At 39.5% G+C, this 15130-nt stretch overlaps 1 protein-coding gene across 4 annotated transcripts in view; it reads left to right on the top strand.

Annotated features, from left to right (window-relative positions):
- The window catches only part of CACHD1 (cache domain containing 1), a 236091-nt gene that overhangs the window by 186580 nt on the left and 34381 nt on the right, over positions 1 to 15130 (top strand). For all 4 annotated transcript variants that reach the window (XM_025288542.3, XM_006059916.4, XR_006551869.2 and 1 more), the window contains exons 9-13: positions 815 to 1048; positions 5887 to 6036; positions 6667 to 6790; positions 7592 to 7709; positions 13218 to 13386. In XM_025288542.3, the coding sequence (XP_025144327.1) occupies positions 815 to 1048; positions 5887 to 6036; positions 6667 to 6790; positions 7592 to 7709; positions 13218 to 13386 (795 nt within the window). The remainder of the gene's footprint in view (positions 1 to 814; positions 1049 to 5886; positions 6037 to 6666; positions 6791 to 7591; positions 7710 to 13217; positions 13387 to 15130) is intronic.

Below are 15130 nucleotides of genomic sequence, written 5' to 3'. Positions count from 1 at the left end.
GTGACCGAAATAACTTGAATTTGTTTACAATGGTACCCATATGGGATCAGTTACTAATCCTTTTGACTGTGTTCCAACAACAGCAAACCAAAACTTTAAAAAAGGTTTATTAAATTTATTTTTGTGCTATAGATTACAGATGTAGAACAATACATCCCAGTATGCCTGAATCTTTTACAAAGATTTTAAAACTCTCTAAACATAAAAAATATATATTAAATAAATCAAATCCAGTATTATCCCTACAATATAAAGCATGAAAACATTTGTAATTAAAGTGAGTTTAAAGAAATGGGGTTTGGAGACATCACTAAATACAATCCATAATTCTTTCATTTAGTTGCATGAGACTTTGGCAAGTGTTTAATAGGCAAAGAGGTAAGAAATGAAATGGCAAACCTCAATCCTTTAAAACTCTTAAAACTTCATCTACTAATTTAAATTAAATGCAGACTTGTTAATCATTACTTTTGCTTTCAAATATTAAATGCAGAAAACTAATTTACATTTTATAATTAAACTTTCAAGGAAGAAATCCTTGCTGAATGGGGCTCCTCTGTTTAGTCATGTGTTTTTCATCATTGCCTTTTGAAGAATTCCTTTGGCCTCATTACTATTTGAGGAAAGATCATGCCTTCAGCTTTGTTCCTCTGCAGGAACTGGTATCTGTGTCCTGAGTCCAGATTGTCTCTGCAAAGATCCCTTTGGCACTGCAAGACCTCTTTGAGACCCTTATTAGATCTAAATGACAAGGCTATCCTATGGATATACACCAGTTTGTTTTACATTGTCTTCCCTTGGCTTTCTATTTCAGATGGGGTGACTGGCTTGAAAGAGCTGGCTTTTCTAAGAGATCTGGCCGAACAGAACTCAGGGAAGTATGGCGTGCTGGACCGGATAGCCTTGCCTGTGATTAAGGGCAGCATGATGGTGCTGAACCAGCTGAGTAACCTGGAGACCACAGTTGGCAGGTTCTATACCAACCTTCCCAACCGGATGATTGATGAAGCTGTCTTTAGCCTCCCCTTCTCTGATGAGATGGGAGATGGTGAGTTCAGAGAAAACTTCCTACTGAAGGAAAGCAAAAAGAAGTGGACATGAGTCAAACAGAAACTTTTAAATGTTGTTCAGTATTTGCCATGTGAGCTTTAGGGGAAGTGTGGGCATCCCTTTCTCTGGTCAAAGGATTGTGTAGCCTCCCCGCCACTGGCCCAGTGAGTACTATGTTCTAGAGCAGAAATCCGCAGCCTCATTTCTTCCTCATTGCTCTAGCCTCAGTCAACATACTGGGTCTTGGGATGGGAGGTGGGACGGAGGTATAAGAGGAAGGGAACTTATGTATACTTACGGCTGATTCAGGTTGATGTGTGGCAGAAACCAATACAACATTGCAAAGCAACTATCCTCCAATTAAAAATAAATAATTTAAAAAAAAACATAATGGGTACATCTAGACTCTTTGTGAGGATTCCCCCCAATCTAAAAGTGAATTTGGTACTACAGAGTAACTTTGCATAGCAACCGGTAAATAAGGCAGAAGTTCTTGGGATTCAGCATCAAAGACAAGGCAACACAGTGTAGTCAAATAGATATAGGCCTGACGTGGAGAGGATTTCAAATCCTACTCTACCACTTGTTATTTTTAGTAATGTATTTATCTTGTTAACTCACATTTGGTTATCTGCAAAAACACGACATCTTTCACATAATAAGTCTTTGGGTTATTAAGTTTATAAGATTTCAGTTCAGTTCAGTTGCTCAGTCGCCCATGAATTGCACACAGCACGCCAGGCCTCCCTGTCCATCACCAACTCCTGGAGTCCACCCAAACCCATGTCCATCGAGTCGGTGATGCCATCCAACCATCTCATCCTCTGTCGTCCCCTTCTCCTTCTGCCCTCAATCTTTCCCAGCATCAGGGTCTTTTCCAATGAGTCAGCTCTTTGCATCAGGTGGACAAAGTATTGGAGTTTCAGCTTCAGCATCAGTCCTTCCAATGAATACCCAGGACTGATCTCCTTTAGGATGGACTGGTTGGATCTCCTTGCAGTCCAAGGGACTCTCAAGAGTCTTCTCCAACACCACAGTTCAAAAGCATCAATTCTTCGGTGCTCAGCTTTCTTTATAATCCAACTCTCACATCCATACATGACCACTGGAAAAACCACAGTTTATTAGTGTCCAAAATACCTTTCAGTAATAATTAACTGGTCTACATTTATTATTTTGTTTTTATTATTACTACTATTATTGTCATTAATATCCTGATGTCAGGTAAAGTGTTTAATCTTCATATGATTAAATTTTTAGCCTTTAAAGCAGGAAAAATAACATTTCCATCAAAGCAATTGTGAAGATTAAATCCACTAGTGTATTTAAAGCATCAGGAGGAAAGTCAGGCCAACAATATGTGCTCAGTAAAAATACAATTTTTCTTTTCCTCCTCAATTTCTTGCTTATCCTTTTCCCCTACATCCTTCCCTCTCATCTTCTCTTGATAAGGAAGTTTAAGAGGCAGCTAATTACTAGGCAATTAGTATTGCCTAACAGCATCACCATATGAGATCTTGTTTTTAAGTTCCATTTGCTAGGAATTTTCACAATATTCAGAGAAAACTCACATATAAAAATTAATAAATCTTATAGAGGCTATGATTTATAGAAGTTCAGTAGATATGTTCTTTCCAGAGGGAAGAAGCATGGTAGCTACTGCCACACCTCAATTTCTTTTTCCTTCCTAGTTCTGGCAGGGCCAACAGATGTGTATAGAATAGAAACTCATGCCGTTACATAAGGTTATTTCTTTTTATAGGGAAATGTCAGGTCTTAAACGTGAATGACAATTTATGCATTTTACCAATGTGGCTGAATGCCAGTCAAGTATTTTGTCAGGCAGGGATGGACAAGACACATATCTCACCCTCAAGAAGTATTTTAATCAGATAAGAGAAAAATAGATCAATGGAACATGACAATTCTGTGTGAAAGGAAATGAGACAGGTGTAGAGACTGAGTCCTGATCAAGCAGAGCAGATTATGTAGTCAAGTTCAGTTACCGTTAGCGGTATCAGGTAGAGTGGGACCTTCCCAAAATTTTCCATCCAGAAGCTACCATGTATGCTTTAAATTAAATTATATGGAAAGCTGATGCTTTCCAAAGTTTAGTCCTTAGGGCCTGTTTTATGACTCCCAAGCAGTGGGTTTCAATCACTATTTATTGATCTGCTGCGTTCCCCTACTAGAGTATATCATATTTATCTTTGTATTTTCAGTCCCTGGAATTACTGGGTGATACTTCCTCTAACTCCATGACAAGGGGACCCTGAGTCTAAAGAAACTCATGTTTATACCTGTGGCGGATTCATTTTGATATTTGGCAAAACTAATACAATTGTGTAAAGTTTAAAAATAAAATAAAATTAAAAAAAAAAAAGAAAAAGAAACTCATGTTTAGATGGCTCTAATTCAAGTATCAGTTACTAGACATATTTCTTTTAAAATACAAGTCTATGTACTTTAAAGTAGGGAGGGTGTATGGGTATTTCATTAAGTGTAGCAAGAGCTTAGCATTCTTTATTTGCCACAATGGGATAAACAGTCTTCTGTCCAAATTGATAATTGAAAAGTAAGACTGCCTTTCTTTTATCAAGCTTGCTCTCAGTATGTCCAGAGGAGAACAGAAATTTGAAGTGAGCATGTGGTCCCCGAGTATTTCTGTTGCACTTTACTGCTCTGTGAAAAAAGACTTTCTTCTTAGACTAAAGCCCAGGGGAATGTGGCATGCAGACTGCGACCTCTGTTTCCTGGCCCTCATAGCGATGCTCCCATCATTTATAACCCCTTTGCCCAGGGATACCTGAGCAAAAATCTCCAAAATGTATTTTTAAAAGCTTCTTAGATAACAATTATTTTTAAATGTTTTAAAACCAATAGATAGCATTCTGAAAATTGACTACTTAAAGAATGCTTTTGAATTTATAATAAATACCCATTGCATAGCTTTTCTGTTTTCTTGTCTTACTGAGGTATAATTAACATACAACAGAGCATTTGTTTTAGGTATACAAAATGATGCTTTGATATTTGTATATCTTGCAAAACACTGCAATAAGTTTACTGTATACCAACCACCTCATGTAGTTATAATTTACTTCTTGTGTTAAGAACTTTTAAGATCTACCCAAAGCAACTTTCAAATGTGCAATACTAATAACTATAACTATAGTCCCTATGCTGTACATTATATACCCAGAACTTACTTGTCTTACAGAAGTGTATCCACTTCTTCCTTCCAAGTGGTACATTTAATTGGTCTTTGCAGTCACAACAACTCAATAATATTTTGAGTGGACATCAGACACTATTCTCTCTGTAGAAGTCTTCAAGGTGATTTAAATCCCTTTCCTAGGTGTTGATAAAAGAATGGCTTTCTGCCATGCTAGTAGGCATGAAAATGTCATCAAGCATTGTAAGACATAAGAGCAAGATGGAGAGAAACTATCCATCTTTTTGTTCTAAATTTTATTTAGAACCATGTGTTGTTCAGTCGCTAAGTTGTGTCTGACTCTTTGTAACCTCATTAGAACCATGGGATTGTAGAATTGTCAGGGTCCTAGAGATCACTTTGTCTCAGCTCCCCATATATAATGCTCAAGGAGACGCATTCAGAGAGGTGGCACGTCTTAGCCAACTCAGTAGTAGAAATGAGAAGAGAGCCCAGTTGTTCTTCTGCTCCAGGCAATGCATTGACCACTGTTCGTGCCTTCAACTTCTGTAGGTCTTCCTCCCCTTGGCTTTTCTCTTTCCCTATGTATCCTATTGTATGGCCTGTGAGCTAAGAATGGTTTTTATGTTTTTAAAGATTTGTTAGGAAAAAAAAAGAAAAAATACGCACCAGAGGTTAAATAGCTCATAAAACCTGAAATATCTATCTGACCATTTATGTAAATGTTTGCAAGCTTTTGGCCCAAGTGACTAGAAATACATTCCCTTAGAACTTTAATGTCTCCTTTAGCTGCTCAAAATTCTAAGTGGCCAGATCATAAGATTCTGTACCTTTCTATGTTTTATTTTTCTCATTATCTTTCTGGTTTTTTATAGGACTCATTAATAAAATAGAATACCTTATAAGCTTTCCTTTATCTGTAATCTCTTTCATTTAACATCCCCTAGAAATGAGTAAGGTAAGCTTCCTTGGTGGCTCAGCAGTAAAGAATCCACCTGCAATGCAGGAGACGTGGGAGACAGGTTCAATCCCTGGGTTGGGAAGGTCCCCTGGAGAAGGAAATGGCAATCCAGTCCAGTATTCTTGCCCAGAAGCTTCTATGGACAGAGGAGCTTTGTGGGCTACAGTTCATGGAGTCACAACTGAGCCCAGCACAGCACAGAGATTGGTAAGGTTATTACTGCTGTGTCCTTTAAATGGACATGAAGATCGAGTTTCAAAGTTATGTCCAGTATCATATGTATGATACATATAGGGCACAGTTGGGCTAGAGCCCAGAATGTTAGATTCTTTGTCCAGTGGTCTTGCAAAGTCAGTTGAATCATCCCCACTTTGGAAGTAGAATGATACATATGTTGCTGATGTTTCGTATGGATCTGGAGTGTCCTATCCTTTTAGGTGAAAATATAGTGGAAAAGGTACAAATTACCTCCATTTAAGGTAATGAAGATGCCTGAATTCCTAAAGAGTCTCTTTCCCTCACACTCCTAACTCCTTTATGCTGTCAGCAAAGGCAGTGCTTGGTGACTGCGGCAGACAGGAAACTTCAGAGCAAACTAAGATGCTGTTTGCCGCGTTCACAGTGCCTGGAGCACAGCACCAGCCTTTGTTCAATGCCTTCTCTGACATGCTTTGATTTTTTAATTTGTTTTAACCCGCAGGTTTGATAATGACTGTAAGTAAACCCTGTTATTTTGGAAACCTCCTTCTGGGAATTGTAGGTGTGGACGTGAACCTGGCTTACATCCTTGAAGACGTGACGTATTACCAAGACTCCTTGGCTTCCTATACTTTCCTCATAGATGACAAAGGTAATCTACTAAAACTTACATAGCAAAGAACGGTTTCTTTAACATCCTGAAGAAAAGTCATCTGCAGAGATTCTGATACTAACAAAGTAGGAAAATGATGGTATTTGTAGAAAAAGTGTGACTAGGACTACTTATTTGTCATAGAGCACCGTAACGATGGCAGAATGCATCTGAAGATCGTGCATTTGTTTCTATCTCGTGTTGAGGGGTAGGTGATAGTTACTTATAACCATCAGGAAATTAGACTTGAGGATTGAATGAAACATAGAAGTGATCCTTTGGCTCTTTCTTTGGTCTATATTGTTTTCTTAATATTTACTGACATTAAGGTTTATGTGATAGATTTTATGAAATGAAAACCAAATGGTCAATACCTCCCAAATATTCTTGATTAGGGAGATGTTCAAGAATTTAAGACATCTTGCTACACTTCCAAAGTTTTATGCAAGAAAACATAAAACAAGTTCAGGTTTTATTGGACTGCTGAGTTCCAGACTGAGTAGCTGAGTGTTGAGCAGCCCTCCCAGAATACCCCACATTTCAAATCTATGATGAGCACTTTTATTAGAATCAGTTTTTCCTACAACGTGTTTCCCATAGTTTGTGTGTGTGTGTTTTTTCTTATTACAGGGTATACCCTTATGCATCCATCTCTTACCAGGCCATATTTACTCTCAGAACCCCCCCTTCACACTGACATCATTCATTATGAAAATATCCCCAAATTTGAGTTGGTTCGGCAAAATATCCTAAGGTAAGGAAAAGGTGAGGGTCATAATATCTTGTTTTTTTCCTCTGAGAATAGGATCCGCCGAGGTCAAATATGAGTGTTTATAATAAGAAATAAAGCAAGTATATAAATTATTTTAATGTTATCAGGAGTATGGTTTTTGATATAAGAATAGTAGCCAAAATTTTGTTTACTTTGTAAAGTAGGTAAGATCTCGTAGAACTATTATTTGGGGGGAATGTCTTATAAATCAAATTCTTATGTTCACATTGCTTTTCGTTGTAAAATCAGATATATCTCATCTCATTTTTAAAGATACTCCAGTTATACCAAGTTGGAAACTGTTGGCAAAATAAGAGGTTACGTTGAGGACCAGCTCTAGAGCATGCCAAAAAATAGCTTGGCAAAGCACTGTCCATTCCAAGTTGACAGCACAATCATATACAACATTTTCTCTTGAAATAAGGAACAGATTGGATTTTTTCCAACCATGATACATTATTTTGGCAGATGGTAACCTATAGAGAAACGGGTCTTTGTGCTCATTGGTTGTAAATTAATGACTGAGTGATCTGAGACAAGTTAGTCTCTGGAAAGAATTAGAATCAGGGGGCAGGGGTAGAGAGGAAGGAATGTTTTCAGTGCGGAGCTGACATAATGCTTTTACAAAATCGAAAATCTCATATTATCTCTTTCAAAAGTGATGAGCTTCATTGCTTTTCAAAATCAGGAGGTGGTCAGTGACTCACAGCGTCTTCCCTGCCTTTAATTAAGTGCTTCATTTTATCTTTTGCCTGAAGTATTTCATTCTGTTTGCCAATGCAGCCTCCCTCTGGGCAGCCAGATTATCGCAGTCCCTGTGAACTCATCTCTGTCCTGGCACATAAACAAGCTGAGGGAAACTGGAAAGGAGGCCTACAATGTTAGCTATGCCTGGAAGATGGTGAGTGCGAGGAAGCCTCCTTGCCTTCAAGGAGGTGTAGGATGCAACATTCTTCCTCATGCAGAAATTCTAGGGAACTTCAGCCTGGTAATGTTGCTAATCTGTTTTAAAGTGATTGAAAAAAGAGATTCCATAGAAATGTTATATTTTTTTCCTTTTTTGCTTATAAAACCATTAATTACTCATGAATAAATCAAACCATGTTTAAAAAAAAAAAATAGATAGTGAACTCTGCCCTTTCCCCTCCCGAGTTTGACCTCCCATTTCCCAGAAGTAACCACTTTGATCAATTTCAGGATACTTATTCGTCACACACAGGCATGTATCTCTATGTGTGAAAACACATTCAATGGCTCTGTACCACATTACATAGATCGACCAAATTTCTTCTGAGTCACACGAATACACATTTAGATTGTATCCAGTTGGAGCAAGGAGATCAAGCCAGTCCATCCTAAAGGAAATCAACCCTGAATACTCATTGGAAGGACTGATGCTGAAGTTCCAATACTTTGGACACCTGATGCGAAGAGCCAACTCATTGGAAAAGACCCTGATGCTGGGAAAGATTGAAGGCAAAAGGAGAAGAGATCATCAGAGGATGAGATGGCTAGATAGCATCACTGACTCAATGGACATGAGTTTGAACAAACTCTAGGAGATGGTGAAGGACAGGGAAGCCCGGTGTGCTATAGTCCATGGGGTCGCAAAGAGTCAGACACGACTAAGCAACTGAACAACAGCAACAGTTTGTTTTTATCATTTTCAACTTGGAAGCTGGGCACTGAAAAGGAGATACAAAAGCACGAATGTCCTCCACTGATGCCAAGGAAAAGACAGATTTACATTAGAATGTGTACTGCTCCCATGTACCACAAGCAGATTGCTAGCCATACCTGTGCTACCCACTGCAGGTTTCTTTCACTAGCCTCATTCAGACTCTTAAGCTTCAGGGGACTTCCCTTGTGGTATAGTGGTTAGGAATCCACCTTGCAATGCAGGGAACACGGGTTCGATTCATGGTTGGGAAACTTAAGTTCCCACATGCCTAGAGGCTGCTAAGCCCTATATGCCACAACTGGAGAGAAGCCCACGTGCCACAGGGAAGATCCTGCATGCTGCAGGGTTAATTTTTCACATCAGAAAGAGTGAGCCAGACTCCAGAATTTTGAATTGAAAAATACTTTTATATTTACAATTGGAGATTGCTTATCTTACAGTATATCCTATTTGAAATAAATATTTTTTAAAAAAGAACACTGAGCCTCAAAGAATCATAGAGAAATATAATCTGACACACATCACCCATCTTAATGTTTTTGTCCTTTACTCCCTCTCCCAAGCATAGCATAACAGTGCTATTATGGGACCCTAAATACTCTAATTGACCAAAAGAAGAGTAGACTTTGATCTTTTTTTCTATCATTCAGTAATAATCATTAAACTTAAAATACAGTCATACTCGAGATTCCCTTAGAAGGCCATTTCTGATGTTTTTATTTTATTTATTTATTTTTTTAAGTCGCTCAGTCGTGTCCGACTCTGCAACCCCATGGACTGTAGCCCACCAGGCTTCTCCATCCATGGGGTTCTCCAGGCAAGAATACTGGCGTGGGTTGCCATTTCCTTCTCCAGGGGATCTTCCCAACCCAGGGATCGAACCCAGGTCACCCACATTGCAGGCAGACGCTTTAACCTCTGAGCCACCAGGGAAGCCCTCTGATGTTTTTCATATGTGTTGTCGACCCTAACAGAGAAGGCAATGGCAAGCCACTCCAGTACTCTTGCCTTGAAAATCCCATGGATGGAGGAGCCTGGTAGGCTGCAGTCCATGGGGTTGCTAAGAGTCGGGCATACGACTGAGCGACTTCACTTTCACTTTTCACTTTCGTGCATTGGAGAAGGCAATGGCAACCCACTCCAGTATTCTTGCCTGGAGAATCCCAGGGACAGAGGAGCCTAGTGGACTGCCGTCTATGGGGTCGCACAGAGTTGACACGACTAAAGCGACTTAGCAGCAGCAGCAGTTGACCCTAAATGGATCTGTTTATTCATCCCTCTAAGTACTGCTATTGAAGATTGACTGTGAACTAAGAAGGACAAAGAAGAATGATACTTCCTGCCCTCACAGAGCTTCCAGCTTAGCAGTGGATGCAGAGTTCAACACCTCCGTGCTGTGTCTACATAGGAATGATAGGAATCAGGAGAAGCCAACAAGCCTCTAGACATGACTCTCGTATGATCTTCTTATTTGCTTTTTATAGACTCATAAGGCAATAGCAATTTCTAAAATGGAAATGAAACTAAACAAAATAATAAGACCATTTGAGAAGCTTATGCTTATCAGCCTAATTCTACTGATATTTTGCTGATAATACAGATCTGAAAAAAGTCAATGTCTGTTTCAAAACTCTCTGAGACAGCTCATTTTCAGGAATTTTTTTTTCTTTTTAGAATGATTATACCATCTGCCCTTTATAAACATACAATTTTTAAATAAGGACTAATTGCTTAATTTTTCACATCAGAAAGAGTGAGCCAGACACCAGAATTCTGAATTGAAAAATACTTTTATATTTAAAATTGGAGATTGCTTATCTTATACTATATCCTAATTGAAAGCAACTCAGGTACATCCTGGTAAAAAAAATCTGTATTAATACTTGTAGGCATTAAAAGAGACAGAAGGAAATAGAGGCATTTTAAGACCTTCTTTGTATAGTAAATAAACCTAGTATTAACATTTTGGGAAGTATAATCTTTATAAAGACTGTCTTTCTTCCCTGGTATTGGCACATTTTGGCGACTCTACTTAGCCGAATGAATATAATCAGGTAATCACTTCAGGTGGAAGTGTTAACTTTCTCAGAGTTTTGAAATTGTCAGTTCAGTTCAGTCACCCAGTTGTGTCCAACTCTTTATGACCCCATGGATTGCAGCACACCAGGCTTCCCTGTTCATCACCAACTCCCAGAGCTTGCTCAAATTCATGTCCATCGAGTCAGTGATGCCATCCAACCATCTTATCCTCTGTCATCCCCTTCTCCTCCTGTCTTCAATCTTTCCCAGCATCAGGATCTTTTCCAATGAGTCAGTTCTTCACATCAGGTAGCCAGAGTATCAGAGCTTCAGCTTTAGCATCAGTCCTTCCAATGAATATTCAGTGTTGATTTCCTTTAGAATTTACTGGTTTGATCTCCTTGCTGTCCAAGGGATTCTGAAGAATCTTCTCCAACATCAGTTATCAAGAATGTCACTGTTAAGTGAACATTTAAAGTGGTAATAAATAATGAGATTGAAGTTAAAAGGCTTGCCTGATTACCCAGGAATAAGAACAAGAATTTTTAAGCTCTTTCTAGTTACATTAGCAGAAGGGGTGGGGTAAGTACTCTTGTCCTCCGGAGTGAAATGGATTCTTCTACTAAATATAATTTAAATAGATTTAGTTGATGTTGATAATAATTGGTTAAACTGCTTGGCATCCATAGATATAGCAGATATTGATGGATTATTTCACTGAGTTAATTTAAATGTAACATGAGAGATTATGTTAGCAGCATTAAGAGATTACTACTTTGTCACTATGCAACACAAGTCTGTCTTTGAGCATTGAGGAGGCTGCATGCTGTGCCAGAAGGAAATACTGACTAATATCAGAAGGTATTGCAACATTCCAGTGTTGTACAGGCATGGTTCACTTCAAAACATGAATCCCATGGTTAATCAGTGAAAAAAACCACTCCCCACTCATGGAGGCCTCTTCTAGATATGTTATACATAATTCCTTAATGCAAGCAACTACTTTTTCAGCTAAGAACACAATAGCAAGGAGACCTATTTTGAAATCTGTTTTCCTTTCCAGCTAGAAATTATGAAGTGTTGCCTTTAGATGCTTAGGGTAGTTCTTTTTTTTTCTCTTATATAATTGACCCTTGAAGAGAAAGATAGAATTTTTATCTTACAGAATTGACTTTTTTTCTCTTATAGAATTCTTATAAGAGAATAAGAATTATCCTATAGAATTTCCTTCAGAGGAGGCAATGGCAACCCACTCCAGTACTCTTGCCTGGCAAATCCCATGGATGGAGGAGCCTGGTAGGCTGCAGTCCATGGGGTCGCGAAGAGTTGGACACGACTGAGCGACTTCACTTTTACTTTTCACTTTCATGCATTGAAGAAGGAAATGGCAACCCACTCCAGTGTTCTTGCCTGGAGAATCCCAGGGATGGAGGAGCCTAGTGGGCTGCCGTCTATGGGGTCGCACAGAGTCGGACACGACTGAAGCGACTTAGCAGCAGCATAGAACTTCCTGCAGCCCAGGAAGCAAACTCAAAAGGTGCTGAGACAGGAAGAGGGCAAATAGTAAACGCCACTTCAGAATACTCTGCCACTTTCTAACTTGTTGGGTTGAGGAAGAGGATTAAATTTGCTAATGTAATTGAATATCCTTGGCAGCAGTACTTAAAAGCAATTCCAGGAAGATGCAAATTCCCCTGTGTTTAAAAAGATTCTGCAGCTATCCTCAGAAACCACCTATTACACTTAACTCTAACCTGCCTAGTTAAAAAAATTTCTCCTTGATTGTTAACTTATCTTTTGAGTTGCTTTGATTCTGGCCATCTTTTAGTTCTGACTTTGCTGGTTATCACTCTTTTCATTTAAGTACAAACCACCTTTAAAGTATATTCTGTTCAGCTCTTAATATAATGAACTTAGAGAAGTTTGACTTGTATTTTTAAGTCAAGGAGCTAGAACTACATAGCTTGACTTGGCCTTTGATTCATTTAGACATTCTTCCCACCAAATTTTATTCAAGCATCCATTTCTAGGAGCAGAATGAATCTGAAGGTACTCCTGTCTCTACATAGGAGCTTAAATTAGGCCAAATTACAACACACTTGCCTTTCCTGGTCTGAAAGGACAAGTCAAGCCAGCTTTGCTAGGAAGTGATAGGGTTTGCACTTCTCATGAGTCTGAGATCCTAGTCACCTCTAACCAAGAGAAAAGAAAGTGTTCATTGGGAATTGAATGAATAAACCAGATTCTGTACAGGCTGTGTTATATAGATTCATAATTGGCATTTAAAATACTCAATTCTCAGAACACTCATTGCAAAACCAACTGTATATTTTACAACGCATTTCCAACCCAAACAGAAATAAGTGTTGTATTCTTATGCCATGTTCCAGCTTGTATCCATTAGCTTAAATAAGCAAAAGAGGACTAGGGTTACTGTTTTAGAGAGACTATTTTCTAATCCCTTCATCAACTCCATGATTTTCTGTTACATGCATTAAGTTCCCTCGATCAGAAAGAAAAATAAAAAATAGAAAATGTGATTTTTTGCCAGAACCATTTTCTATTACCCCATCTTCCTGTCTTTCCTTCACTCATCACATATTTTTCTGTGTGGGTTAGAAGCAGAGAGAGCAGAAAGTAATGTTGACCAACCTACTGTCTCCAGGAACCTTCATTTCTGTATTAACATTTTCTTTGTCAATTTTCCAGGTCCAAGATACTTCCTTCATTCTCTGTATTGTGGTGATACAACCAGAAATACCTGTCAAACAACTGAAGAACCTCAATACTGTCCCCAGCAGCAAGCTGCTGTACCACCGGTTGGACCTCCTGGGCCAGCCTAGTGCTTGCCTCCACTTCAAACAGCTGGCCACTCTAGGTAAACCCTGCACTTTTCCATTTCCTTTGTGGTCTTCCTGATAGCAGCTCACCATGAGCATCGATTTGAACTAAGATGCTGAATGCCTTCCCAGGTGGCTAGGTAGTAAAGAATCCATCTGCCATTGCAGGAGATGCAGTTTCAATCCGTGGGTCAGGAAGATCCCCTGGAGGAGGAAATGGCAACCCACTCCAGTATTTTTCCTGGAAAAATTCCAAGGACAGAGGATCCTGGTGTACTACAGTCCACGTGATCTCAAAGAGTTAGACGTGACTGAGCACACTGAATACCTGCAGTGCCAGTGTGGGGAGACAAATGTAAAAACAATTTGAGGCCTTGCCTTGTCTCTGGTTCTCCATGAGTCACTGAGATGAGGATTTGTGGGTTGGTGACTTATTCAGGATGAACTCTCAGAAGAAATAAGTAGAGAAGTGAAGTTAACAGGAAAAGGAAGAAAGGAGAAAGCAAACCAGAATTTGATTTTAAGTGACGTTCCAGCCTCACCCTAGTCCCGAGGGGGCAAAGCTTGCCCTGACTCAGGAAAGGGAGCTGGACTTTCATATTCCTTAGTCACTTTCAGGTTTCTGCTAATGCAGGACAAAGACGTTTTAGCAGCCCAAAGAATGTCCATCAAACAGAGTGGTAGATATGGCGCACTAGAGGCAGGCACACAGATAATGAAGATGCAGGCGTACAGCATAGCAGGTGGCAAAATGGTAAAGAATCCAAGAGTAGCACACCTACATATCTACATAATGTAGATCCCTGTCTTCGAAAGCGCTTAGGAAATAGGCAAATAATTCAAAGAAACTAAAAGGGAATTTGCATTTGTCTGTGTCCAGTATTTTACAGCCATCGTCTGAGTTGGCCTATTACAGATGAGGACTTTTGGGCTTATCCAAATATTGGGTTGGCCAAAAAGTTCGTCTGGGTATTTCCATATCATCCTGTGGGAAAAGCTGAATGAACTTTCTGGCCCACCCAATCATAACTTTCCCATGGTAACACAGAAAGAAGCGAGGCTCAAATGTGGTTCATGCTTCTCCCATGCCTGATATGCCCCTTTTATTGCATGCTGCCATGTTCCAGATGCACACTAGGCATCTGTGGTGTATGTTATATGTCACAGTATACTCCCAGTATTATCAAACAAAAATTTTCTTTTTCACCTTTGAAAATACTTAGAAGTCACCATCCATTCTCCAGTTTCAAAATGAGAGCACTTGTGTTCAGGTTTCTCTTTTACATTCCATCCTACAGAGTTTCTGCCTGGACATGAGATCAACAGAGCAGGCCAGCCTAAGTCGTTTTATCTATGACACACTCCATCAATGTAGACAAGTTAGATGGCCAGAGATGTCAACTTGGATTTACATTTCCTTGTTTGTTGTAATTTAGGTTTGAGGGGAAGGGGGTTGCCTTCTGTTTCTATACAAGTGAGTGATTGAGTGAAAGTCACTCAGTCGTGTCCGACTGTTTGTGACTCCATGGACAGTACAGTCCATGGGAATTCTCCAGGCCAGAATACTGGAGTGAGTAGCCTTTCCATTCTCCAGGGGATCTTCCCAACCCAGGGGTCAAACCCAGATTTTCCCGCATTGCAGGCAGATTCTTTACCAGCTAAGCCACCAGGGAAGCCCAAGAATGCTAGAGTGGATAGCCTACCCCTTCTCCAGGGGATCTTCCCAACCCAGGAATCGAACCGGGTTCTCCTGCATTGCTGGTGGATTTTTTACCAGCTGAG

This window comes from Bubalus bubalis, chromosome 6 (genome assembly GCF_019923935.1).
Source record: "Bubalus bubalis isolate 160015118507 breed Murrah chromosome 6, NDDB_SH_1, whole genome shotgun sequence".
Lineage (NCBI taxonomy): Eukaryota > Metazoa > Chordata > Mammalia > Artiodactyla > Bovidae > Bubalus > Bubalus bubalis.
This window is presented reverse-complemented; position numbering and strand designations above follow the sequence as displayed.